This window comes from Bos mutus, chromosome 20, assembly GCF_027580195.1.
Source record: "Bos mutus isolate GX-2022 chromosome 20, NWIPB_WYAK_1.1, whole genome shotgun sequence".
In the NCBI taxonomy this organism is placed as follows: Eukaryota; Metazoa; Chordata; class Mammalia; order Artiodactyla; family Bovidae; genus Bos; species Bos mutus.
Window position 1 is genome coordinate 25,856,021 of NC_091636.1, and position 27,145 is coordinate 25,883,165.

The 27,145-nt window shown below is 43.2% G+C and overlaps 1 protein-coding gene across 2 annotated transcripts in view; it reads right to left on the reverse strand.

Moving 5' to 3' along the window:
- Positions 1-3,017: 3,017 nt before the first annotated feature.
- The window catches only part of CD180 (CD180 molecule), a 75,407-nt gene continuing 51,279 nt past the window's right edge, over positions 3,018-27,145 (reverse strand). Inside the window, exons 2-4 of one of the 2 annotated variants that reach the window (XM_005890925.2) lie at positions 17,269-17,407; positions 8,897-9,063; positions 3,020-4,813 (exon numbers count right to left, since the gene is read on the reverse strand). In XM_005890925.2, the coding sequence (XP_005890987.1) occupies positions 3,085-4,813; positions 8,897-9,063; positions 17,269-17,358 (1,986 nt within the window). In that variant the 5' untranslated portion in view covers positions 17,359-17,407 and the 3' untranslated portion in view covers positions 3,020-3,084. Of the gene's footprint in view, positions 4,814-8,896; positions 9,064-17,268; positions 17,408-27,145 lie in introns of both variants that reach the window. The other variant, XM_070357544.1, reaches the window with a different exon arrangement.

The window sequence follows — 27,145 nt, forward strand, 5'->3', positions numbered from 1 at the left end:
AGGATTGAAGGAAGAAGGGAAGGAGAGGAAGGAAAGCAGGAGGTAAGTAATGAAAGGAAGTACAGAGGGAGAGAAAGAGTTAGGAATGAAGGAGGGGAAGAAGCAACAAAGAAAGAAAAACAGAAAAGGGAGGCAAGGAGCAGTGAGCCTGGTTTTGGCATCTTCAGGTCACCACCAGGAATGTTCCTCAAACTTTCTAGAACTGATCACTGAATTTGCTTCAAGCAAATGAACAAAATCAACAAGACTGTGTGTCCAGCTATCTCCCAGATATTCACCTCAGTTCCCAGAGGTGAATGCTTCCTGCCCCACTAGAGTGGGCGGTGTGGATGGTGGTCAGAGGGAGATGTGCTCCCTGACTTGGGAGGGTCGGCTGCCTGCCTGGCTTCAGGTCCCTCGAATGAGGGGCCTTTCCTGTGGCCACAGCTAGGAGGCTCCCTGGAAGAGCACCCGCTCAGCACATTCTGGAGCAGTCATGCCCACTTCTGTGTTAGGTCATCTCTGAGCCTGAAACTCAAGGGGAAAAGGCCTTGGTCACTGCCAGACTCAGGGCAGGAACAGTGCAGAAGGGGCTCAGGCCGGCCTTCTCGGGGGCTGCCCACCATCTTAGGCCTGGGGAGGAATGACAGTGGCCGAAGAGGGGTGTCCCAGGCCCTCAGAGTTCCAGGCACTTTCTCCTTTAACATGTGTCCTTAAATGACTTCCTTGCCCACACTCCCTCAGGAAAGCCGAGGAAAATTCCTTTTCCACACACCTGTTTTCCCAAACGCTGGTGTTTCAGATAATCAAAGCAGTGAATTGTGTGAGTTTTCATTTCATTAGCAGGATGGTGCCCTGCTTGCCCTCTCTCACCAGAGGGTTTTGGTACCCATTCATCTCTGCCACCTCTCTTGGTTTTAAAGGAAGGCTGCAAATCTTTGCACCCAAGAGTTGGGAGGCAGCTGAGGATGAGAACAAGGTATAAGATCTTGAACTCTTCTCCCTGTTTCCAGAGACCAAGGGGAAGGAGGTGGGACATTTTGGAGGAAAACTGAGAAACGGTGCCTGCTAATAGGCCTCCAGGAGATGGTGGCCAGGGAGTTAGATGGGAGTCCCCACTTCTGACCAGTCCTCAGGGCAAGGGACCGGGTAAGGTGAGTGAGGCACCTATTTGGGTGCCAAATTTAAGGGGGCACCAAAAAACTCAGTAACAAAGATACATAGCATTTAAATGCAACATTAAAAGAATCAGAACTAATGTAAAATATCCACAATGAACAAACTATCAAAGTTTTAAACAAAGGCAGCATGGTTACTAACAAGTTTCCTTTTGCCTCAGGCTCTAATACATTTCAGCATGGCACTGGTGTAGATCCTGGCTATGTTTAAAATCTTTTTGTACTTATTGTGGATTTTTGGCATTAATTTAGAGTTTAAAAAATAATAATTTTTTTTGCCTTGATTACTGAGTTTTTTGGCTCCCCCTTAAATTTTGCACCCAAAGCAAATGCCTCACTCCCCACCCTGCCCCGACCCCCCATTTCCTGGCCGCTGTCTGTGTCCTTAACCAAGAACTCTGGGAATACTTAGGCTCCTATGTAGTATCACACACACACACACACACACACACCTAAGACTGGTAAAGCATTTGCAATGTATGTTTATGGCTTTCCTTCACTATTCCCTTGTCTTTCCTACTTTTCTGGAGGTACAGAGATAAAGAAGAGCTGGTCCCCAAGTTTCTACTCTGTTCCAATATTATGCCCCCAACCTAAGGTCAATCAATTCTGATTGACTGTTAACTAATTTTTACTTTGATAGCCAATCAATATTTAATAACTCTGCTATCTCTAACCTAAAATGGTTATTCTACTTAATCCAGACCTTATAAAAGCAACACCTGAGGACAAGAGCTCAGCTCTCTTCTCTGCCAGTGCAGACCTCAGAAGATCGAGGCCTGCGTGGGGGTCACCCTTTGGGCCTTGGGAAGAAGACCTGAGTATAACACTGTTGGCTTCCCAGTTCTCTGTCTGCATTCATTGGCCCTGTCCACTCTCTCTTGCTGGTACCATATTTGCAATATCTCCAGCCTCAACAGAAGCTACTACTCACTGAGGCAGCTTGTTGGGTTCCCAGTGGCGAGGGTGCCTGAGTGCTTTCTTTCTTCTACTGGTTCTCACTGTAAATGTGCTGTCTCAGTTGCTGTCCCAGGTGAGTAGGCTTTTGAGAGCTGGCTTGGGAACCAAACCACCATTTATCTCATGGTTCCTATGAGAAAGAAGCTTCCAAGGACCAGACATTCAAATGAAAAGAGTATTTTTCTTTTGAAAAATACACAGCTCACCTGTAAGTTAGGATCTGTAAGATCTGTAATGTAATAAGAGTGAGAACACCAGATAGGTTAAAAAAAACAACAAAAAAAAGCCTCCTTGGTTCTGAAATGAGGGTATTCGTTGTGCAGAACATCTCAACCTTGGGGGAGGGGCATCTTGGTGAGGGTGTCTTTTTTTTCTTTTTCCTTGGAGCTATTTGTACCATGGTGGCATTGTAGAATCCTTGGAGATTTAAGGATTAAAGAAATTAATGAAGTCAGTTTGATGGTAAGATTCATTTCTCAGCCTCTTCTTTTAAATTCATTGTGTTTTCTCTTTTTCATTTAAGATATACTTTGAGACTTTATCCCCAACTTGTTTCCCAAATGGCTATATTACTGAGAACTCAGACCCAAGCACAATGCCAGAGCTGCAGGAGAGAGAGATGTGGGAGGGTCAAGGTAGGAGGTGCCTCCGGGGATGCTCATGAGTGGAAGTGATGACCTCCTAATAGTCTCCTGGCCTTTCCCTACCACTGATTCCCCTCAACTTCTACCCACCTTCCACATGAGCAAAAGGCTCTGTGTCTCTCATAGCTGCATCTGACCCTCTGGCCCTAGTCAGTTTACCTTCCTGGGAGGCTCATCAGCTCTGGGACTCCAAAAAGTACAGTGAATCCCTACCCAATCCCAGGAACCAGTCAGAAAAACCTGGTCACTAACAGACAACAGTTTCTTTACCAAGGGCAATTTTGCTAAGCATATTTATTTTCCCTCTCCAGAAACCTTCAGCACTAAATGTGCTGGTATTTCCACCTAAGAATAAATTTAACTGAAAAAATGAGCAGAAGGATGAGCAAGAATACAAATACTACAATAAAGAAAATGCCCACGCCCGTAATCCCACAGTGCAGTTTGACGTCGGACAGTTTCACTCCCCTTAAAGATGGGGGATTTGCACACATAGTCTCCTCCGAGTCCTCAAGTTTATGTAGATTTTCTTTGTACCATGTTATGAAATGAATATTTGAGCAAGTGCAGTCCAGGGGATTGTGACTTAAATTGATGATGCTCTGCTGAGACAAGGCAGGGAGGAGATGAGGTGGGATGATGCGAATGTTATTGGAGGCCATATTGAGGTAGAGCCCCTTAAGATGGCTAAGAGCGTCCATGCTGTCTCCTGTCAGGCTGTTGTGGCTCAAGTCTAAGTGGTTCACATTCCTAAGGCCGTGGAATGCTTGCTGGTCTATGGAGAGGAGATTACAGGAGGATAAAATCAGAATCTCCAAGCTGCCTACCATCTGAAGTAGGTTGGTCTTTGAGATGCTCCCATCTTGAAAGGAATTCCCTTGTAAATTCAGATGCCGGAGATCCCGCAGGCCTGCTAGGAGGTGCTGATTGCTGGTATCAAGGAGGCAGTGAGAGAGATTCAGAACCCGCAGGAGATGGAGGTTTTGAAAAGGGCTGTGTGGAGCCTTAACACTTAGGTGGGTAAATGCCAAATCCAGGAGTTCTAGCTGAGGGCATTCTTTGAACGCCTGATCCTCGAGACCAAGGGGCTCATTGTAGCTCAGGTTTAAGTATTGCAGATGGCGCAGGTTTTTGAGTTGCAGATTGCAACAGTCAGAAGCCTCAATATCACTGTGGCTTAAATCAAGTTTCTGAAGATTTTCTAGTTTTTCTAAACATCTAGTGCCGAGGTCAAGTTTCCTCATGTTGCCTTTGATATAAAGGTCCCTAAGGGACGGGAAACTGGCAGCACTGATTTGACACAATTGATCAAAACTATTTGCATTGAGAACTAATTTCTTGAGAGAGTTCATACCCTCAATCCCAGAAGGCAATCCATTCAAGTGAGCTGCTGTCAGATCCAACTCCTGGACTCGAGTGAAGCACCGAAATGTGGACGATGATAAGTCAGAGAAACGGTGCTTTTGTAAGTTGATGCTCTCAACAGACATGTCACAAAGTCCCTCAAATGTGGCTGAAGTGAGATATTGGTCATCAGTGTCCTCAAATGTCCCCAGCCAAAGAGACTGAAGAGTAGAGTTCTGTAGACCTTTAAATATAATAAATAAGTTGAGAGACCCTCCAAATTTCAAACTTTGAAAGATCTTTGAATTGAAAGCCCCGGGTTCAATGCCTTTAATGTCATTGCCGTTGAAGTTAAGGCTTAGGTTGGTGGCCTGTTCCAGAGAATTGGTGTCTTTTCTAGAGATGTAGTGTATAGCATTATTCTGAAAATCCAGGACTTTCAGATTCTGTGTTGGGAAGTTTTCTGGGAGATTAATGGAGGAAATATGGTTGCTTCCAAGATGCAAACTTTCCAAATTTTCCAGGTTGTGCACTGGGATAAACTCGAGATTGGATATTCCTGTTTGGGTTAAGAAAAGATGCTTCAGGAACTTGGGCCCGGTAAGTGATGTTTCTGCCATGAATATCAGGGGATTTCCAGTTAACACAATGGTGTTCAGTTGATGATGGCTTTGAAAAGTGTCTTCATGTACCCAGTTAATCTGGCACCTTAAAAAGATAAGAGTGTTTAAGAAGAATTAATTAAGGAAAAGAGAAAAATTCTATTTTAAGTTGAATTCTCAGAGATTTGTGTTTGGAACAATTAGTAGTTTGTAGACAAAATCAAACTATTATTTACTGTTACAAGTAATATAAAATATGTCATAAAATACATAATGTATAACATGATATATAAAATATGTTATCTATGCCATCCTGGGCAAGTCACAACTTTTCTCAACCTCTGTTTTTTCTTCTATAAAGTATAGCAAACAATGATTGCTTTGTAGAATGGTTGTGATTCAAATGATGAAAATGGAACTCGAGGTTCAGAGAAAACTCATCCTGATATTATACCTCAAAATACTGCACTATACACCCACACACAGACACACACAGAGCTCCCCTGGAGGTCAGTAAGTGAATGGTTTAGAGATGCAGTGTCAAAAGGAAGCTTGAAACCATAGGACCAAATTCTGGAGCTAGCTGTGTCGTATCTGTCAATATCTGCTGATCCTTGGTGGCCTAGAGTCCAGATTTTAATGAGCCGCACAGCCCAGTGGCAGGAGACAAAGCTTTGGGCTAAGAATAGGAGGTCTTTTCAAAAACCTGAAGACTACCAAGACCCTCAAGGGATCCTTTCAGTGGGTGAACTTAAAAAAGAAAACTCACCGAGGGAGACTTTGAGGATCTATGTTTATCTTTACCTTGCTTCTGGGTAGAAAAACAGGAAGAACAACAAGAAAAGCATCCTCTGAGATTCTCTAACCACCACCAGCTTCCACCTATGAAAACTCTAGCCTGAGTTTGCACTGTCTCTGTGGACTTCCCCACAGAAACCCAAATGGACGATTTAGCTTAAAACAGTTCCAAAATGGTAGTGATTTCAGGTAACGAGCAGGTGAAAAGATTTACATAAAAACCATTCCACTTTACATAAAAGTAAAGGGAATAATACAGTGAATTTCCATATATATGTATCACACAGTTCTCATCATTTTGCCGTAGTCATTTCTTCTTCTATACCTACTTCTCTCTCTTAAATTAAGTCAAATCCTAGGTGTCTATACATATTTCAGTATGCATTTCAAAAAAATAAAAGGCTTATTTTCTTTAGGCATGATGCCATCGTCACACATACCAATATTAATAGTTCATTGGTATTATCTAGTTCAAGGAAACATTTTAAAGAAAGATTTATACAAAGTTCTACATGATAAATTCTCAAAATAAAAATTAACTAAACACATAAGGAAAACACACTAGCCAAAGTCAGCCAAAAAAAAAAGCTCTACAGAATCAGATTTAAAAAGGCAGCAGATGCCAGAGTTATCAGATATATCTGATAAAGTATACATATATATGTGTGTGTGTGTATGCAATATATGTATAAGATGTATAAAGAATAGATAGCACATTCAAAAGCAGAGACATTACTTTGCCAACAAAGGTTCGTCTAGTCAAGGCTATGGTTTTTCCTGTGGTCATGTATGGATGTGAGAGTTGGACTGTGAAGAAGGCTGAGCACCGAAGAATTGATGCTTTTGAACTGTGGTGTTGGAGAAGACTCTTGAGAGTCCCTTGGACTGCAAGGAGATCCAAGCAGTCCATTCTGAAGGAGATCAGCCCTGGGATTTCTTTGGAAGGAATGATGCTAAAGCTGAAACTCCAGTACTTTGGCCACCTCATGCGAAGAGTTGACTCATTGGAAAAGACTCTGATGCTGGGAGGAATTGGGGGCAAGAGGAGAAGGGGATGACAGAGGATGAGATGGCTGGGTGGCATCACTGACTCAATGGACGTGAGTCTGAGTGAACTCCGGGAGTTGGTGATGGACAGGGAGGCCTGGCGTGCTGCAATTCATGGGGTCGCAAAGAGTCGAACACGACTGAGCGACTGATCTGATCTGTTAAAGAATAGATGATAAAGCTTATATGTATTATCATATCATTATAAATACACTATGTCAAACATGCTTGATATGCTTAAAGGAAATAGTAAGAACCAAAAGTACGATAAATGAAAAAATATTAAAACTGACCTCCTATATTTGTAAAATAAAAAGTAAATGATATTAAAATGAGAAAAGTTAATAATTGAAATTAGAAAACCAATGGATAGCTTATACAAGAGATTAAACACAGCTAAAGAGGATATTAATGGACTAGAAGTAGCCAAAATTAAAAAAAAAATGAGTTAGAAAACAATAAAGAGATACTAAGATATATAAAAGACAGTTAAGATGATGCAATATAAGTCTAATCAGAGATCCAAAGATGATACAAGGGTGAGTGGGAGCAAACCAGAGTTCAAATGGATAGTGGCTAGAATATTTTAAAACTGATGAAAGACACCAAACTCAGATTCAAGGAGCCTGACAATCTACACAACACGTCACTGTGATATTGTAGAATTCCAAGGACAAAGAGAAGCTATTGAGAATATCCAGAGAAGAAAAGACAGATATTCAACATATGAACAATGACTGGACAGATAGATGACCTCCCAGCAGCAACAATGGGAGCCTGGAATGATAATCTTGAAGGGCTGAGAACAAAACTACGGTCAGCCTAGACAGTTGCCAGAGAGCGATGACATAGGCCAGAAAACGTTATCTTGCAAGAATCAGAGTGAAATAAAAATATTTTCAGAAAATAAAGAACTGAGGAAGTTGACTGATAACAGACAGTAACCAAAGAAGTGAAATGTCTAAAAAGGAAAAGAATTCCAGAGAGGAAGCTCTGAAAAGCAAGACAGAAGAATGAGCAAAGGGCAAAGAAAGCAAACTGGTAAAGCTAAGGAAACAGCAACTGTGTAAGGTCATGAAAACAGTGCCTCATTTGTAGCCAGGTACAGGGTGGGGAGGGGAGCAGAGGGAGGAGGACCTTAGAAAGTATGAGGTCCCATTTTTATCACTTTTTGAAAATAGCAGAAGAGGAAACTGAGAGTCGTCTAGTTATGAAAGCTATCCTGGCCTAATACTTCTTAAAAAGTCAAACTCTTCTCATGTGAGAATGAGAAATATTAAAAGAGAAAGTAAATTCTGGACTGGGAGTCAGGAGAGCAAAAGTCCCAGTTTCCTTCCTGTGTGAATTTAAGCAGGCTCGCAAAATCTCCTTGAGCCTCTGTTTTCCCATCTAACGCGGGTGGAATGGCAGCATTTACCATGCCTGCCGCCCAGTAGCGGTCATGCGGATGTGACTGTATAGTCTTATGGATGTGAAAGGACTTTCCTGGTGGATCAGTGGTAAAGAATCCACCTGCAGTGCAAAAGAGTCAGGAGACACGGGTTCGATCCCTGGGTGGGGAAGATCCCCTGGAGGAGGAAATGGCAACCCACTCCAGTATTCTTGCCTGGGAAGTTCCTCGGACAGAGGAGCCTGGTGGGCTACAGTCCATGGGGTCACAAAAGAGTTGGACATAACTTAGTGACTGAACAGCAGCAAAGGATGTGAATATGCTCCTGCTCTGCAGAAGCTTCAGTTGAAGGACCAAGGTAGAAGAAATGGAACTTGGGCAAGAGTAGCAGGCTCCATCCACATACGGAGCCCTCCCCCAACTTACACACATACACACACACCCCAGCTGCATTTCTCTCTTGCTCTATCCCTTTATTTTCTTCTGGCACTTCTGCCCGCTGGCTCAGAAGCCCTGGGTCAGCATTTAGAATCTTCATCCTGCCTCTAAAACCAATTTTCATGAAAAAAGTTAGTAGACGGTGTATATATCTCCTCTAACTTTTTTCTTAACATGTCACACCCATTCATAATCAACTCTCCTAAAATATAGTCTGATGTGACATCTGATTTAGTACAAGATTATTTTCAGTTGTGGTATTGATATTCCTTCGACCTTCTTAAACAGCACTGCAGACACAATCTATTTTGAGAATAAGCCACTTTCCTCCCCACTGATTGGTGCTTATTTAAATTATATTTCACCTGTGTAAAAATATTTCATGGGAAGGGGTAAACACGCAGAATAAGCAGGTTGTCCTGCTCCCCAAAGGAAGGTCCTGGAAACAGTTTGAATGCATATTGTGTTTTGACCTAAGTAAAACATCAAGCAAACACAAAAAACTCAGATACAAACCTGGTCAAATCCAAAAAGATAAGATTTATGAGCCTGCTGAAGGTTGTATTTTGAATTGTAGGCAAGAAGTTGAAGCTGAATTCCAGAACTTCTGTTGTGTTTGGTAGAGTGTCAGGAATTTCTCTGAGACCTAAATTTTCACAGTTGTATGTCCTGTTGCCTTCTTTCTGAGAAGAGAACAGTGTGAGCCAATATCAGGCAGTGTATTTACTGGCTTTCTAGTAAAACAACAGGTTTTATCCTTTGGGCAGAGGTCTCACTTCTAGGAATCTTCACCAAATAAAATACTTGGAAAAGCACAAAATGACTATGCATAACATTATTCATTGTGGTATTTTTTACAATAGCAAAAGGTTGGCAAGAACCAGATTATCTATCCATATAGGCCAGTTGAAATATGTACATTCACAAAACGGAACCCTGTGTAGCTAAAAAAGGACTAAGTACAATCTTCATATATAATCATAATGGAGTGATATGCAGGTTAATTGTAAAGTGAAAAAATCAAGATGTAGACATCTGTTAGTATATGGTGCATATAATACGTAGTATACCGTGTGATACCTAGGGAAAGTACGTGTGCATTTTCTTATGTTTACAAAAAGAAACGGGGGAGGTGAACCCTAAACTGGCTATATTTAAGGGAAGGGAAGGAAGCATATTGACGTGTGGTGATAAAAACAAGCCTTTTCTAAACGTAATTTTATAGTTTTGATTTTGGGTGCATAAAAATGTCTTTTTTTTCCTTCATTTTGAAACAAATACATCAACTCTAGTGTCAACAAAAGAAGACAACCAGATATTGCACACTTTGTGATGTGATGCAGCTTGAAGTACGGAGCTTCCCAGGTGGCACTAGTGGGAAAGAATCCACCTGCAAATGCAGGAGACATAAGAGATGTGGGTTCCTGGGTGATCTTCCTGGGTGGGGAAGATCTCCTGGAAAAGGAAATGGCAACCCACTGCAGTATTCTTGCCTGGAGAATCCCTGGACTGAGGAGCCTGGCAGGCTACAGTCTATGGAGCTGAAATGACACGATTGAGTGAGTAATACTTTCTTCACTTCCGGCACTCCTTTAGATTCTGATTCAAATAAGTCATTTGGGAAAACATTGTCAGGGAATTTCAAATGAGGACAGGACATTATAGAATATTAAAGAACTGCGAATTTTGTTAATGATAATGACCTTGTAATTATGTAGGAGAGATGTTCTTATTTTGAGTTACTTTTTGAAGGTTTTAGAGGCAAAATGACATGATGGTGGAGATTTGCTTTGAAATACTTTGGCAAAAAAGGAGAGAGTGGATGGAGGAAATTAGTAGCCAAAATGTTGGTGGTTGCTGAAGGTGGAGCGAGCCTATTCACAAGGTTCCCTATAACTAACCATTTTTGTATATATTTAGAAATTTTCTTAATGTTTTAAAAAGAAAAGAACTAGCAGCATGGCACAGACCTTAGGTCATAAGGTCTTATAATCTTGAAGTATGACTCAGTTTAGGCTCCCTGAACTGCAGGCTGCTGATACCAGACCCAGCATAGGGCACAGCTCTGCACGTAAATTCAGAGGACTTCCTCATGCTGGGTCCCACATGCTAATGTGAGAGTCAGGTGTTCTCACATCTGCTGCTTACTGCTTGCTAGATGTGCTGACTCAAGTTACAGATCTTGGACTAAGCAGGTAAAAATGTGAAGGGGTTCTTTAGAGGCCCTTAGAATTATGGGCTCATAAATTTATTTGGCTGATGCCTTAGGATAAAGGGTGGTGGGACAGGTCTGAAAGTCTGGTGGGGTATATATTGCATGGGGAGGCTCCAGGGAAAGAAAGAAATGCTTCTCCATGAGAAGTACAACTTGGAGACACAAAGAAGATAGACATTCCAGGACCACGGGCCATCTCTCAGCTCATCTCAGGCTCCATGTGATTTCCTCACACCTTTCAGGCACTACTTTCTCCAGGCCACGTGGTGTCCTCACCAGAGGCCCCACTGAGACTGCCCCAGAGAGGGAATGGCCTGCCCCACTGAAATCTGCATCAGCAGCTTTCCTCATGCTTAGTTGCAAACGAGTCTGCTTAACTGCACACAGAAGATGGGACACATCTGCCTTTACCCTGAAGTGCTTTGATTTAGAGGTGTCGCCATTTTAATTGCTTTTTGCCTTACTCACTCTCCGACTTCTGCTTAGCCAGGCCCCTTTTTTAAAGCAAAACTGAGAATGCTCATTTACAGGAAATCACTGGTTTTCTTCTACATGAAAGTGTTAGTCACTCAGTCGTGTCCGACTCTTTGTGACCCCATGGACTGTAGCCAACCAGGCTCCTCTGTCCATGGAATTTTTGAGGCAAGAATACTGGAGTGGGTTGCCATACCTTTCTCCAGGGGATCTTTCTGACCCAGGGGTCAAACCCAGGTCTCCTGCATTGCAGGCAGATTCTTTACCGTCTGAGCTACCAAAGAAGTCCAGTTTTCTTCTATGTTGTGACAATGTTACAAAGTCACCAATGAAAATGCCATATTTATAATCCCTTGTCATCCGTAATTGTTTCATAGACCAAAAGTCCTTCAGGCACTGCCACAAATCCACAGAATGCCCTTGAAATGCACACTTGGCCTTTCAAATATATTTGACTAACTGGTGAGGGAAAACACACGCTGTGAGATCCCTCTTGGTCCCCATGAAGAGAGAAGACCCAGGGAGAAGATGTATGTACACCTTCTGAGGTTCAGATTGGCTTTGAGGAGACCCATTTTTCTTTTCTGATCTCTGGCATCACTGACGTCGTAAATACATGGAGAAATGGGGCCTTCCCTCAGTTGGTCTTGCTCTGTTCTGGCCCTGCAGTAAAAGGCTCGGCATTGGCAATTCCCTCCTTTTCCAGAATATATGCATTTCTGTGACAACTAAATTACTCCTCTTGAATGCTTCACTAAGCACTTCACTGCGTTAATGTGATCCCAAAAGTTGAAAGGGATATAAGCTCTCCTGAACCACTGACCTAGCAAATGGAAAGGAATAGCTCAGTTTCAACCCAGTGAAAACCCGAGAGCCAGGGCACAACCCTTCCCAGGAGGACTGAGAAGCTCACTGGGAGCCTGGGTTGTAACATTCAATAATCTCTAGTTAGGTAAACTGCAATGAATTATCTGCCCTTGATTCCTAAGGAATGAGGCAAATGATAAGAACTCATAAGAAAATTTGAAAACCAAGCGCATTTCAGAGACTATTCTGGGTTCCTCACCATGGCTTTTACATCACATTTCTGTTCAATCATTGTCTCTCATTTCCACATCTCTTCTGTCTCCTTTAATCTGAGCAGATTCTTCAGCCTTTCATGATCTCTACTGACACTGATTAATTTTTTAAAGAATTCTGGCTAGTAGTTTGCAGAATGTTCCTTCTCTGTGGTTTGTTTCCTCATGATTTGATTCAGGTTATACACTTTTTGTAAAACTGTATCAGTGAGATTGTGTCTTTCTCGCTGACAGTTTTCACAGCGAAACTTCCTCACAGTGAGCTCCCATAGCATAGCACAGGATTCCTGGGCAGCAGACTGATACTAGAAAGGAACCTGAAAGGGTGGGGTGTAGAAGAGAAATCCTGTGTCCCAGCTATGTGGTCACTGCCCCTGTGCTCAGGGCTGGGTCACCTGTGAGGACCACATGTTCAGTTGCTTTTCTAGGCAGATACCCACCACTGCTTTTGCAGCCCCTTTGGTTTCTTTGAGCCCCACGTGACCACTTCCTATAAACCCAGACTTTGTTGCTAGACCTCAGTCCCGGGTCAGTTTCTCACTCTTCTGCTTTGGCCATTCCACTGCAGTCTGGACCCTTCTGGATGTGAACTTACGCAGGGCTGAGGCAAAGCCCCATGGTATTCAGGACAACTGACCCATGCCCACCTCTATTCCAGTCACGGGCATTTGCACTGGGACCCACGCCCATCCCTTTGTCTCCAGCTCCACCTCAGAGTGGTGCCATTACACAGAGTGGTGCCATTACACAGAGCGGGGCGCCCAAGTGCTCCATCTGTGTCTGCAATCCCTTTTCCCTCCAGGTACTCATTTGCATTTTTTCAATCATGATCTTATTTTGCTTCTTCCTGCTGTATCTCTGACTCCCTCCCACCCCACAGTATTTCTCTCCTCACAAGTGCTGAGATCATTTCTGACTTCAGATTCTCTGAGTTTCACACACGCACTGATTCCCCTGTGTTTGGCTGCCTCCTCTGCACTTGGCACCTGCAGCAGCAGCCAGCTCCCCCAGACATGGGGAATCTGGGACACTGAACTCCAACCTTCCCTTGCTTATCACTTCTCTCTATCCAGAGACAGCAATTTGACTGAGTCAAATCCCAGAGTAACAGTTACTCTCTGCAAATAAACACTCTGAAGAGGTCACATCCCTAAAATTCTATTGTCAATCTGACTCCAGGCAAAGGGCACTCAGATTAAAAGAAGTTCACTTTCTGTTTGTCTTGAGGCAGACTGCCTGGGTTCACATCCCAGCTCTCAACTACCAAGCTGTGTTCTCTGAGCCTCCTGTTTTGCTCAGCTATGGATTGAGGACAATAACCTCTCTTGGTAGACCAGCTCTGAGGATTAACGAGGTAATATACATCAAGCGCCCACAAGAAAAGTCAGCATTTCCCTGGATCATTGAAACATCATTGTCATTGTCTAGAGTTATGGGAAGCCCCTGTATCATGAACTTGGAGTTCTCTTAAAACAGAGCTTTACTAAGCACTTTCCCCCATACCTGGACATGAAGGATTGTCTCCTACTGTGGGTTTGAGGGGACTGAATAGTCATCTGGGAAATCAACCCTGAATGTTCATTGGAAGGACTGATTCTAGAGCTCCAATACTTTGGCCACCTGATTCCAAGAGCTGACTCATTGGAAAAGACCCTGATGCTGGGAAAGATTGAGGGCAGGAGGAGAAGGGGACGACAGAGGATGAGATGGTTTGGATGGCATCACTGACTCAATGGATATGAGTTTGAGAAAACTCTGGGAGATGGTGAAGGACAGGAAGCCTGGTGTGCTACAGTACATGGTGTCGCAAAAAGTTGGATATGACTTAGTGACTGTACAGTGACAAATAGTCATCTGAAAGGAGCAGGCATCCCTATATTCACCAGCAATGATTCAAGAACACATCTAAAATATCACCTGAATCCAAATCACAGAAGGCTGAATTCCAGCTACGGTTTGCGTATTTACCAACCTTCAAAAGCTTGGTCATAGATCTCATTTTATTGCGATACACACACATCCATACATACATTCCATTTAAACATGGAAGATTCTGTGTGGAGTATTTATTGGCATTCGTTATAATATTTTGAGAATATTTCAGAATTTTTCAAGGTTTGACATTTTTTTCAAACAAAAAGTTTTATTTAAAAATTCATCTTTAATTCATTTAAAAATTCTCTTTTACATCACATGCAAAAGAAATAATAATAAATAATTCCAGATGGACTGTAAATTTACATGTGAAACTTAGAAATACATACAAAATGATAAAACATCCAAAAGAAGATATAGGATAATATTGTCACTGCTTTGGGCTGGCAAAAATTTCTTAAACAAAATAGACATTCACTTAAAATAAATAAAAGAAAAATGATAAATCAAGCTATGTTAAAATTAAGGACTTCTGTTTTTAAAAAAATACTTAGAATGAAAAGGCAAGCCACAGAGTAGGAGAAGATATTTGCAATCTGATAAAGAAACTGTATCCAGAATACATAAAGAACCACTACCAAAAAAAAAAAAAAAAAAAACCAACCAAAAACCCGTGAACAGTCTAAGAAAAAATGGGCCAAAGACTGGAAAAGGCACTTACACGCACACACACACACACACACAAATACACAAATATACTCAATTTAATTATCAGGAAAATAATTATCAGGGGCACAGTGAAATGCCCCTACTCATCCATCAGAATAGCTAATGTTCTTAAACAAACAATAGCAAATGTTAGTGAGGCATTGGGGCAACCAGAACGCATATCCACTGCTGGTGAGAATAAATGGATACCAACACATTGAAAACTGGCAATATTTACCAAATATATGTGTACCCTATGATGAAATACATCTACTCCCTGACATATACCTAATAAGTATTTGTTCATTTATTTACTGAAGACCTAGATAAGAATGTGGAGCTTCCAAAGAATCTGCCTGCCAATGCAGGAAATGCAGATGATGGGTTCTATCCCTGGGTTGGGAAGATCCCCTGGAGGAGGGCGTGGCAACCCACTCCAATATGCTTGCCTGGATAATCCCATGGACAGAGGAGCCTGGTGGGCTACAGTCCATGGGGTCACAAGAAAGTCAGACATGACCCAGCAAACAACAGTAACGCAACAGAATACCAGTGATGGAAACGAGCCCATGGTGGCTGAACATCGTCGATAGATCTCATATGCTTGATACCGAGCAAAATCAGCCAGGTACAGACCAGGTACTCTGATCTCATGTATACAAAACTCAAAAAAGAGGCAAAATCCCTTTTTGGTGATAGAAGTGAGACTACTGGAGGGTCTGAGGGGCTGGTGATCTGGAGGAGACACGAGAGGGCTTCTTAGGTGCTGAGAAGGTTCTGCTTTTTGTTCTGCAGGCTGCTCACAAGGATGTGTCCTCTTGGTGAAAACTCATTGAGCTCTGCCCTTAGGGGTGGTAGACTCTTCTGTATGTAAATTTTACTTCAGTAAAAAGTTTACTGAACTCAAAACAGAACTAAACCCTTGTTTTCAGGACAGGGCCTGAGAAGAAGGCTGTCAATAAGCCAAGGAAAGGGGCCTTGGCAACCTTGCTGACACCTTGATCTTGGAGCTAGCCTGCAGAGTTGTACCCAAGCAGGTTCCTGTTGTTGGGGCCATCTGGTCTCTGGTGCACTATTGTGGCAGATGGAACAATTTCTCCTGGGCACTGTACTTCCTTTTGGTCTGAGTGTGCATCCTGATTCCATCCCAATATCAGATCAACAATGCTTCCCAGGTGGCTCGGGGTAAAGAATCCACCTGCTGATGCAGGAGACATAGGTTTGACCCCTGGGTCAGGAATATCCCCTGGAGAAGGAAATGGCAACCCACTCCAGTATTCTTTCCTGGAAAATTCCATGGACAGAGGAGGCTGGCAGCCCATGGGGTTGTAAAGAGTTGGACATGACTTACCTTCTGATCATACACACACCAGACTAACAAGGTCCTATTGCTTTCTGCTCCTAGGCCTTCTTAAAGTCCTGGCTTCTGTTCTTGCTCTTGGCTGGCAGGTCCTTGCCCCACTTTCCCTGATTCTCCTGACCCTGGGTCTTAAGCTCTGCCTTTCTCCACTGAGCTAGTCCTGCCTCTTTTTTGGTCATTCAGCTCCAAACTAGGAAAGCAGCCCACTCAGCCACCGAGACTGACGGTCCTTCCTGTCCACAGCCCTTGTCTGACAGGCCATGTGGGGCTGGATACCTGATGGGATCAGAGGTAAAAGGAGGAAGATGGTAAGAAAATGATCCCTTTTTCTTTCTCTATCTCATCACCCTGCCCAAGAACTTCCTTTGCGTGCGTGATTGCTAAGTTGCTTCCAGTCATGCCCGACTCCTGCAAACCCATGGACTGTAGCCTGCAGGCTGCTCTGTCCATGGGCTTCTCCAGGCAAGAATACTGGAGTGGGTTGCCATGCCCTCCTCCAGGGGATCTTCCCAACCCAAGAATCAAACCCACATCTCTTATGTCTCCTGAATTGGCAGACGGGTTCTCTGTCATTGAGCCACTTGGGAAGCCCCAAGAACTTCCCACAGGTCGATAAACATTGCTGTGGTCCAAACAGAAGGTACAATTTGGCCCTGCTCTCAAATGTTACTCCTATGGGTTAGTGAAACAGGTGGAGGGTCTGACTCGAGGAGAAAGCCAGGTTCATTCAGAGTGATCTTTCTCTTCTCTAAAGCCTGACACAGGTGGTCTTCACTTACCTCCATCCTGAATGCCAGGAAACTGAAGGACTCTTTGGGGAAGTGGCCCTGTGGTGGGAGGTTGGACAAACAGCCCCTTTATGCTAGGAAGCAGGTTTGGAGCTCTGCTCTTTGCACTGGGAACCTGTTGACATTTTTATGACCCAACTGGGATTATTTGGGGGAAATTGTGTGCAGAGGAGAACAACTCTCACCTCTTCCTACTCGGAATCGGTGAGTGCACCTCCCCAGCGGAGCTCTTTGGCTCCTTTTTCACAGCAAAGAAAAAGTTCTACACACCGCATTGCCCTTTTAAAGACAGTGGATATTGGAATGCCAAAGCTCAGATACAACTGCATGCTGAATCTCAACATTTCCAGAAAGTTGAATCTGGACAAAGACAAATAAGTTGGACTCACCTCAGTGCACTTCGGATCTGAGGAGGGGATGGCTTTACAGCCGGCAGAAATCAGCACAGCCAACAGGAAGCAGCTGACACAGGGAGCCATTCTCAGGACCGAGGCCACCCAGCCTGGTGTGGTTAGCTAGAGTCTGGAGCTGAGAAATTGAATCAAGCTATGACAATCTTGGTAATCTGGCAGCCAGAGAGGTGCTCAGAGGGTAATCTGGGAATAAGAAATGCTCTTGACTGCTCAGCATTTGGTAGCTTTGCACTGCAAAAAAGGGGAAGTCCCTTTTGCATAGGACTCATTCTTGCCAAAAATAGCTGAGCACCCAACCTCAGAATGGCCCAGGGCACTTCTGGCAAACAGGAACCAGTTGTGCAGTGCCCTTGCTCTGGCCACATGGACACTCGGGGCAATGGTTCCTAGTGACCCTCGGCAAGCTTCCAGTCCCTCTCCATGAAAGAAGCTTGTGGGAGCAGGAGGCTGTCCTCATGGAGGACGCCACCTTGTTAGTTAGCCTGGGTGAGTGACCAGGAAAGGGACTGGGGTGCACTGGAAGGGCAGAGCACTCTGTGGGCATGGATGGAAGTTGCCCTCCAGGGGCACCTGCTGGAGCTGGGAACTAGGGCAAGAGGGAGCAGGGTCATCCCAGAAAGAGGGTGGAGCTGCTGCCTCAGCCTCCTCCATGGTCCCCACATCTAGTCTCGGTATAGGAGGAAGACAAATCCATCCCATGATCTAGTGATTCAGGTTTGCTGAAGCAGCTACCGTGAAATCCCTTTCCAAGGTGACCCAGGGAAGTAAAGGTCACTGCCATATACAGAGCAGTCCGGCTCAGAGAGAGCAGAGTTAAGGATGTCAGCCTTGGCTCTATTTCTTCTTAGAAATAGCCTTGAAATAGGATTGCAGCTACCCTCATTATGAGGCAAGATACAATAGTGATTAAAGAAAGTTCATTCATTCCTCACTGGGCTGAATTCAGCTGCCTCAAACACTGTCTGTTTTCAGTCCTTCGGCATATAAGAGACACTTGGCATTACTGTCCTCCCATTCCATTTCCAAGAGCCAATTCTTAGCATTGGAGTTCACAACACCTTGAGGTACCACCATTACTGCGTTACCACCACTAATATGATAATTATAGTAGCTACCGCTTATTGAACACATATTATGTGTCAGACGCTAAGCAGGTTTTCTTTTGTGTATATCTCCTCATCACATATTCTATCAAAGAGGTGCTATTTTCCCCATTTAATAGATGTAGAAACTGATACTTAGAGGAATAAATGACCTCTCCAAGGCCACATGAGCTTCCCTGATGGCTCAATGGGAAAAGAATCTGCCTGCAGGAGACATAGGAGACGCAGGTTCAATCCCTGGTTGGGGGGATCCCTTAGGAAAGGAAATGGCAACCCATTCCAATATTCTTGACTGGGAAATTCCATGGACAGAGGCACCTGGCAGGCTATAGTCCATGGGGCCACAAGAGTCAGACAAGACTGAGTGACTACACACACACACACACACACACACACACACACAAATTGACAGAGGTGGATCTTTCAGATCTAGACAGCTCATTGCAGAGACCGTGCTGTTACTCTGCATAGTTTAAGAAAAAATTCTCTCTCCTGAAAAAGCTGAAATGTGGACAGGTTAAGGAAAGTTCTTCATCCAGAGATTTCAGAGCAGATGTGAATAAAAAGCAAGGGAGGGAGGGTTGGAGACACTACGTACTTGGCTCTGTGCCAGCACTATTACAAATAATTAGACTTTTCTGCCCACCTGTAAAATGTCATCTTCATCAACAGAAGCACCTTCAAAGATGCTTTTGGCAAAATGCCATCCATCCAAGCAAACCCAGAATGATGACAAGCACCTTGCTTTAAAGAAGACATGCATCTAGTGTCATGAAGAGTCTTAGACTGAAAGAAAGTCTACTTCAAAGTCTCAGATCCATCGTTCATCAATGGAGCAAAGCTGGGCAAGTCGTTTAACTTTTCTGAATCTATTTCCCATCTGAATAATAGAACAAGAATTCCAATTCCTGTTCTGCCAATATCACAGGGTAATTATGAGGATCAAATGGGATCATTTACGTGAAAATGCTTTCTTAACCTCAAAGTTCTACATAAATGTGAAGAATGTGAGGCAAAAACTCCTCTGAGTAACCAATTCCAACATCCTGTAAATATCACTCTCAGGAAATTGTCTCCTGCCCCAGAGACATTATTATACTTGCCTTCTTAAAGAAAGGTTTGATGGCTCAGTTAAGACCCTACGATTTTGTCATTTTCTGAGGCCATGCTATTTGCATATGATTTGCATGTGTTTGCATAATGGATTCTAAAGACTCTCTGCAAGTGTATAAAAGAAAATAAATGAATACGAGTGACCTTCTGCCACAGCATTCAAATCAAATATTCAGGGCACAATACCCTGAAATATGAAATAGATTAAAATTTAAACTATTGCAAACAGATAGGAAGATAGGTTTTAGAGCTTGGAGGCAAGAATGAAACCCTTATTTGGTCCCAAGTTGTAAAGAACCACATACTCTTACAGGTCACCCTATCCAAATGATTTTCAGGCCTGAATTTTCTCCTCCACACCCCTTACCACACCCCTTTCTGTGGACAAAACATACACACTACAGTATCTTCCTGTATTTTCTGAAGTTTCTCTGGTGACAGAAAGCTTACTATCCCCCAACAAATTGTTTTGGCATATTTTGACTTCTTAAAGGATTTTATCTTATACTGACCTACTAAAATCATTCCTCTTATCTTCTCATAATTGACCTTGTTTCCTCAGGCTGGGAAAACAAGTTCAAGCCCTTTTACTACTTGTCTGTCCTTCAAGTATTTGAATATAGTCATTATGTCCCTGAACTGTCCCCTTTCTAGGTTAAAAATATCATTCCTTCAACTGTATCACAAGTTCATGCATTACAGTCCCTAACCATCTGTCTATATGAATATTTTCCAAATCTCCCAAGAAAGGCACTAACTTGAATTCTGGTCCTAGCTTTGCCATTAACTAGTTATGCATTTGGGAAAGTCTGTCTTAATTTCCTTATCAGTAAAATGATGGGGCTGGACTATTTACAAGGCATTTCTCCATCTGAAAAATCCTATCATTCTATTTCCAAACAAAGATTTTATTTTACTTATTTAACAGCCATTGGCTTGAGCCAATAAAACAGAGCTGCTACTGCTAAGTCACTTCAGTCATGTCCGACTCTGTGCGACCCCAGAGACGGCAGCCCACCAGGCCCCGCCATCCCTGGGATTCTCCAGGCAAGAATACTGGAGTGGGTGGCCATTTCCTTCTCCAAGGCATGAAAGTGAAAAGTCAAAGTGAAGTTGTTCAGTCGTGTCCAGCTCTTAGTGACCTCATGAACTGCAGCCTACCAGGCTCCTCCATCCATGGGATTTTCCAGGCAAGAGTACTGGAGTGGGGTGCCATTGCCTTCTCCAAAACAGAGCTACACTGGCTTTTTGTTGACAATTGCTCTTTCTTTACTAATGTAGGTAGGTGGTCTTAACCCTTCTGAGAAAATATAAAAAATAGAGAGGTTTGGCTGGAGCTATGCCCATCATGACTGCTGCAAACTCAATTTATTCACAATGCCTTTGAGGGATGGACTGCCATCACCTGTTATAAGGACCAGTTCTTGCAGAGATATGGAGAGCGATATGAGAAGATGAAAAAAGGCACAGGTAACGCACTTATTTCTACACATTGGTACCCATGTCAGTGGAGAAACAATAGATCTTTGGACTGTAGAAATTTTCATAAAATTCAAGTACCCTTATATTACATATTTACATGTAAACCCCAAGCCATTCTTTGTTGTTATTGTATTGTGTCTTGTTTTCCACCTGATTTCCGTGAAGTTCATCCCTTGGGTCAGCTGTCACCCTATGGGTGACTCCCCACTTTTATGTCTGGGAGGCCCGTGTACTCACCTTTGTGTATTTCAAGGCAATTGTAGTCTGGGAAGCCATGTGGAGTTCTTATATACCTTGTCTGGCTCTTTCTACCCTTTCTTAGCAATGACTAGGGCTAATTGCTTTTTTTCAAGGGTGTGCAAACCAAAATGTGCTTTTGTGATTCAATTTTAGCAAAGAACTAGATGTTTAATCTGTTTCAGCTTATGGGTCCCAGTTGGTATTAAACTGTATTTTTTTCCCCTTCTTGTACATTTAGTTTTTGTTCTGCTTTTTGGGGCACGCCTGCTTTCCCCTCTGTCTCCAGATGGTTAAATCTACCTGCATATAAAATTCTCCTTTAACTTGACTATGTAAATGCATTTTATGGTCAGTTTTACTCCTTGTCATTATATTTCTCCGTATTTATTTGTGTTACCAAGTTCTTATGACACACGGTTCAGAGTCGTAATGGTTGTAAGTTGCCCGCCTTGTCTCTGAGAGTGTGAACAGAGCCCGCAAGCCTGTGAGTCGTGCTGCCTGGCTGCTACCTTTGCAGCTGATGGCTCTTGGGAAGCCCCCAGACTAGACAGAACAGGCAGTGTTCGTGGGCCTCCTCCACCTGGAGAGGCGACATGGCTCCTCTTACGTCCTGCTTGACTGCAAGCTCAGTTGTGTCAGAGGCTTCAATATGCCAGCCTTGATCCTGCTGCTCCAGGCTCTTTCTCTGCCATGTAAACTGATGTTACCATTGCCACCACCATGAAAGCAGGCATAGCGTCTTCCCATGGCATTGCCAAGTCCCCTCCATCACTAAAAACACTCCAAGACTTTTCACGTCTCAGAGCCCAAGGCTTCTTGGCTTTGCACTCAGGGAAAGGGGGTGTTCTTCTGCCCCACAATTTCTATCTCCCAGAGATGATCAATATTGGAAATACCTACTCCTGTGGGTCGTTATAACAATTAAAAATCTCTCTGATTTGGTACATTTCTCTAAAACTAGATTTCACTATTCTGTGGTCACCCAGTTATGCACAAGTGGTTCTGGAAATATGTGTAACATAATAGAATATTTGTTCAGCTTTAACTTCTAATTAACAGTGAGTGCCATTTACTAACTTCTCTTTCACCTGGTGTATTTTATAAAGGTGAGGATTTTAAATGCATCTTTATGGCTTTTCTCTTAAGCTTTAAATGAATATGATATTAATAGGCAGTGAAATGTGGGGACTAGAGCACAGGTCTGGGAATTGGAATTCTCAGATAAACACTCTGAAATAAAAGTGATCATAATAGTGGTCCATTAACATCAAAAAATTTAAAGCTAAAAATAAACTTCAAAATAACTTAATCCAACCATGCCATTTTCTTTTTCTTTTAAGAATGTAAAAGAAAACATGAATCTAGCATTCTCAAGAGTTGAGATTATTCATATTATTATTAAGTCATTGACTTTTAGGCCTTCTGGAGCATTTTCCACGTCCTGTCCCTTGAGATGCTTTTTACTGTGAGTGTAGTATTAGTTTAAGTTCCCACAGCCCTTTAGAGTGAAGCATGGGAGGAAAGGAGTTTGTAAAACAGCAAGAGATAGGCCACAATTTCTGTAAATTCGCGCTATGGCCTCCTTTCTTCATCATGGCGGTCCTCAGCGTGTCCTGGCAGCCTGACAGGAAGCATTTGTTGGGGGTGAGATGACCGTGGTCAGAGGGGAGCATGTTCATTCCTCTGCTCCATGTGTGGCACTGACTTCCTCATGTGAGCACAGGATCTGTAGCACGTAGGAGTGTGTGCAGCACAGAGGAGTTCAACAGCCTTTTTCATCCTCAGACACCGCTACTGATGTGGACAAGCCATTGCCCTCCCAGAGTCTCAGCTTCTGTAGAAGAGAAATACTGTCTGCCCTGCTTCTCTCTCAAGGATGCCTGTGAAAGAAAGGTAACCCATAAAGGACTATAAAGGATTACTTATTATTTCTGATATAAAGCTTATGCATGGTCCCTTGCCCTCATGAAAGTCTGTGTTTTTAAGAAGCACCTCCGCAGAAGGCAAAGTAAAGCTAGGAACAAAAACTAGCAAGACTACAGTCATCTCAAAACTCTGTGAGTCACTGGTTCCAAGACCCCAAGGGAAAGCAACATCCGCAGATGCTCAAGTCTCACATAAAATGGTGTCAGATTTGTATAGAACCTATGACATCTTCCTATATACTTTAAATCATCTCTAGATTAATTATAATGCCTGTCAGTTCAGTTCAGTGGCTCAGTCATGTCTGACTCTTCACAACCCCATGGACTGCAGCATGCCAGTCCTCCCTGTCCTTCACTATGTTCTAGAATTTACTCAAACTCATGTCCATTGAGTCAATGATGCCATTCCACTCCTCTCATCCTCTGTCATCCCCTTCTCCTCCTACCCTCAATCTTACCCAGCATCAGGGTCTTTTCCAATGAGTTGGCTCTTCACATCAGGTGGCCAAAGTGTTGAAGTTTTAACTTCAGCATCAGTTCTAACAATGAACATTCGGGGTTGATTTCCTTTAGTATTGACTGGTTTGATCTCCTTGCTGTCCAAGGGACTCTCAAAAGTCTTCTCTAGCACCACACTTTGAAAGCATCAATTCTTTAGTGCTCAGCCTTCTTTATGGTCCAACTCTCACATCTTTACATGACTAACCATAGCTTTGACCATTTGACCTTTGTCGACAAAGTGATGTATCTGCTTCTTAATACTCTATGTTTGTCAGCTTTTCTTCCAAGGAGCAAGCATTTTTTAATTTCATGGCTGCAGTCACTGTCCCCAGTGATTTTGGAGCCCAAGAAAATAAAGTCTGTCACTATTTCCATTATTTCCCCATCTATTTGTCATAAAGTGATGGGACCAGATGCCATGACCTTAGTTTTTTGAATGTTGAGTTTTAAGCCAGGTTTTCACTCTCCTCTTTCACCTTCATCAAGAGGCTCTTTAGTTCCTCTTCACTTTCTGCTATTAGAGTGGTATTGTCTGCATATCTGAGGTTATTGATACCTCTCCTGGCAATCTTGATTGCAGCTTGGGCTTCATCCAGCCTGGCATTTTGCATGATGTACTCTACATAAAAGTTAAATAAGCAGGGTGACTGTATACAACCTCGAAGTACTCCCTTCCCAATTTGGAACTAGTCCATTGTTCCAAGTCTGCTTCTGTTTCTTCTTGATATGCATACAGGTTTCTCAGGAGGCAGGTAAGGTGGTCTGGTATTCCCATCTTTTTAAGATTTTTCTATCTTTTGTTGTGGTCCACACAGTCAAAGGCTTTAGCATAGTCAATTAAGCAGAAGTAGATGTTTTTCTGGAATTCCCTTGCTTTTTCTCTGACCCAATGGATGATGGCAATTTGATCTCTGGTTCCTCTGCCTTTTCTAAATCCAGTTTGTACATCTGGAAGTTCTTGGTTCATGTACTGTTGGAGCCTAGCTTGAAGGATTTTGAACATTACCTTGGTGGCTCAGATGGTAAAGAATCCACCTGCAATGTGGGAGACCTGGGTTCGATCCCTGGGTTTGGAAGATCCCCTGGAGAAGGAACTGGCTATCCACTCTAGTATTCTGGCCTGGAGAATTCCATGGACAGAGGAGCCTGGCAGGTTATAGGCCATGGGGTTGCAAAGAGTTGGACACAACTGAGTGACTTTCACTCACTCTCTTGCTGACATGTGAAATGAGTGCAATTGTGCACTAGTTTGAACATTCTTTGGCATTGCCCTTCTTTGGGATTGGGATGAAAACTGACTTTTTCCAGTCCTGTGGCCACTGCTGAATTTTCCATGTAAATGTTGTGTAAACAATTGCTGGTGTGTGACAAATTCAAGTTTTGCTTTCTGGAATTTTCTAGAATTTTTTCCCAAATATTTTCCATCCATGATTGGTTGAATCCATGAATGCAGTACCTGTGGATATGGGGCTGGTGGCAGGGGGTGTATCTTTATGGTAAAGAATCCACTTGCAATTCAGGAGACCTGGTTTAGATCCCTGGGTTGGGAAGATCCCCTGGAGAAGGGAATGGCAACCCGCTCCAGTATTGTCTGGAGAATTCCATGGACAGAGGAGCCTGGTGGGCTACAGTCCATGGGGTCGCAAAGAGACACGACTAAGTGACAAGCATGCACAGGGATCATTTACTATGTGCTCGGTACTTTTGTAAGCACTTGATGTGCATGATCTCATAAATCTTCAAAGCAACTTGTTGCAGTAGGTCTTTTTGTTATCCCAGGCTTATAGGTGAGTAAACTGAGGTCAGAGTAGCTTAAGGATATTCACAAGGTCACATGTCAGAAAGCGGAAGAGCCAGGTCTCCTACCCAGATCTTGGGTCCAGTCACGGTCTCACCCCTCAACATTTCCTCTCCAGAAATTCTGTTGCTGTAGTAAAAAAAATCCCAGACCCCCAGCCACATGGCAGGAAATTTGCCTGGCGCTGTGTCCCAGGCACTCAGGTTTGCAATTGGGCCCTCTCAGTCTGCCGTCTTCAGGGACTTTTTCTGGCACTGTTTAACAACCCCATTTTCATAGAATGGAGAGGGTATTTGGAAGAGATGTCAGCCTTAGAAATTTAATCAGCTGAGATGAAAGCAATCAAGATGCCATCTGGACAGACTCTGACTTCCTGCCCAGAAGATAAAGACATCTGGACTTAGTAAATGCTAAGGGCGTGCTGACTTGTTCCCCAGGCCCATGGTCCAGTCCTCGTGTTGCACAGATGCGTTTTCTTAATTGTGCAGAACGCAGAGCTCTGAGCTGCTGCTGGCGCCACTGAGTGCCTGATGCTCTCGGCCACCCTGGGCACTCCTGTTCACCTCCAGTGACCGCCGTGAGCTGTGGTGTCTTTCTACTGCTAAGGATATGGACTGACTGCAAAGGCCCCGTAAATAGTCCCCTTTAATGATGGAGCAGGAGGTGGCTGCCCCAGGCCCAATTTATCATTGTAATTAGAGCCCATCATGACCAGTGATTGTTAAGTAGGGCTGAGAGGAAATGTTTGTACATACAAAGAAGCTAATTAAGGTGGCTCACTGGGTTTACATACCCATCTAGGCTGCTTCCTCCTGTGAGGGAGGCTGTCTCGTCATGGGAGTTCTTGAACCAACCTGTGGAGGACAAAGGGCTTTGGGGAAGAGCTGAGGATCAAGGAGTAAAAGGCTAAGATAATGCACAGAGAGCTTTTAATGTGGCAACCTCTGGACCCATTTTCTAAACACATTTCTAGGAATAGCTTGACTCTCACACACCAGCTTGTGTCTGTTTTAAAGCAAAGCAATTCTCTCAATAAGCTGCTGAATTTAGCACAGCTGGAACCGAACTCTTCTCCCTCCTCTTCCCCCATAGAGGTGCCATTTGCCCCAAGTAGACTCCTGAAATCCCAATGCCCCAAAATGGCAGTAATAAAACCTACTCCAAATACTTCTCTTAGCTCCATATAGTTGGAACATACTGAAGGCTTTGGGGTTTGGAGGGAAGATTTGCTAGTCTGGGTGTAATCAACATTTGAGTTTTTAATTTCAAAATCATAAAAATATTGTGTCTATAAATGTTTTCCAAGTTACTATTGTTTCTGACTTAAACACCAAATCAAACCAACCCCAGCAGTAGGAATGTGCCTGTTCAGGTGGACAAAGCTGGAGAAGTGGTCCAAACCTTATCATCTCTCTGGCCTCCTCGCTCAGGAAAAATCCTCTTCTTTCTTCTTTGCTCTCTTATAGGTTGCATGTCTTTTCTTCTTGTCTTGCATTTCACTTCTGTTGCATTTCCTTTCTGAAAATCTTTTTCTTGCCAGGTCTCTGTCTTTTGCTGGCATTTGGTTCTTACTTCAGTTGTGTCTCAGTGTAAGGTTTTCCCCCTCTGATTTTCATATTTTATTTTTGAGCCTCACCTTTAGCAATGGCTGGTCATAATCTTACCATGTCCTTTGTCCCTCACTTGTCAAA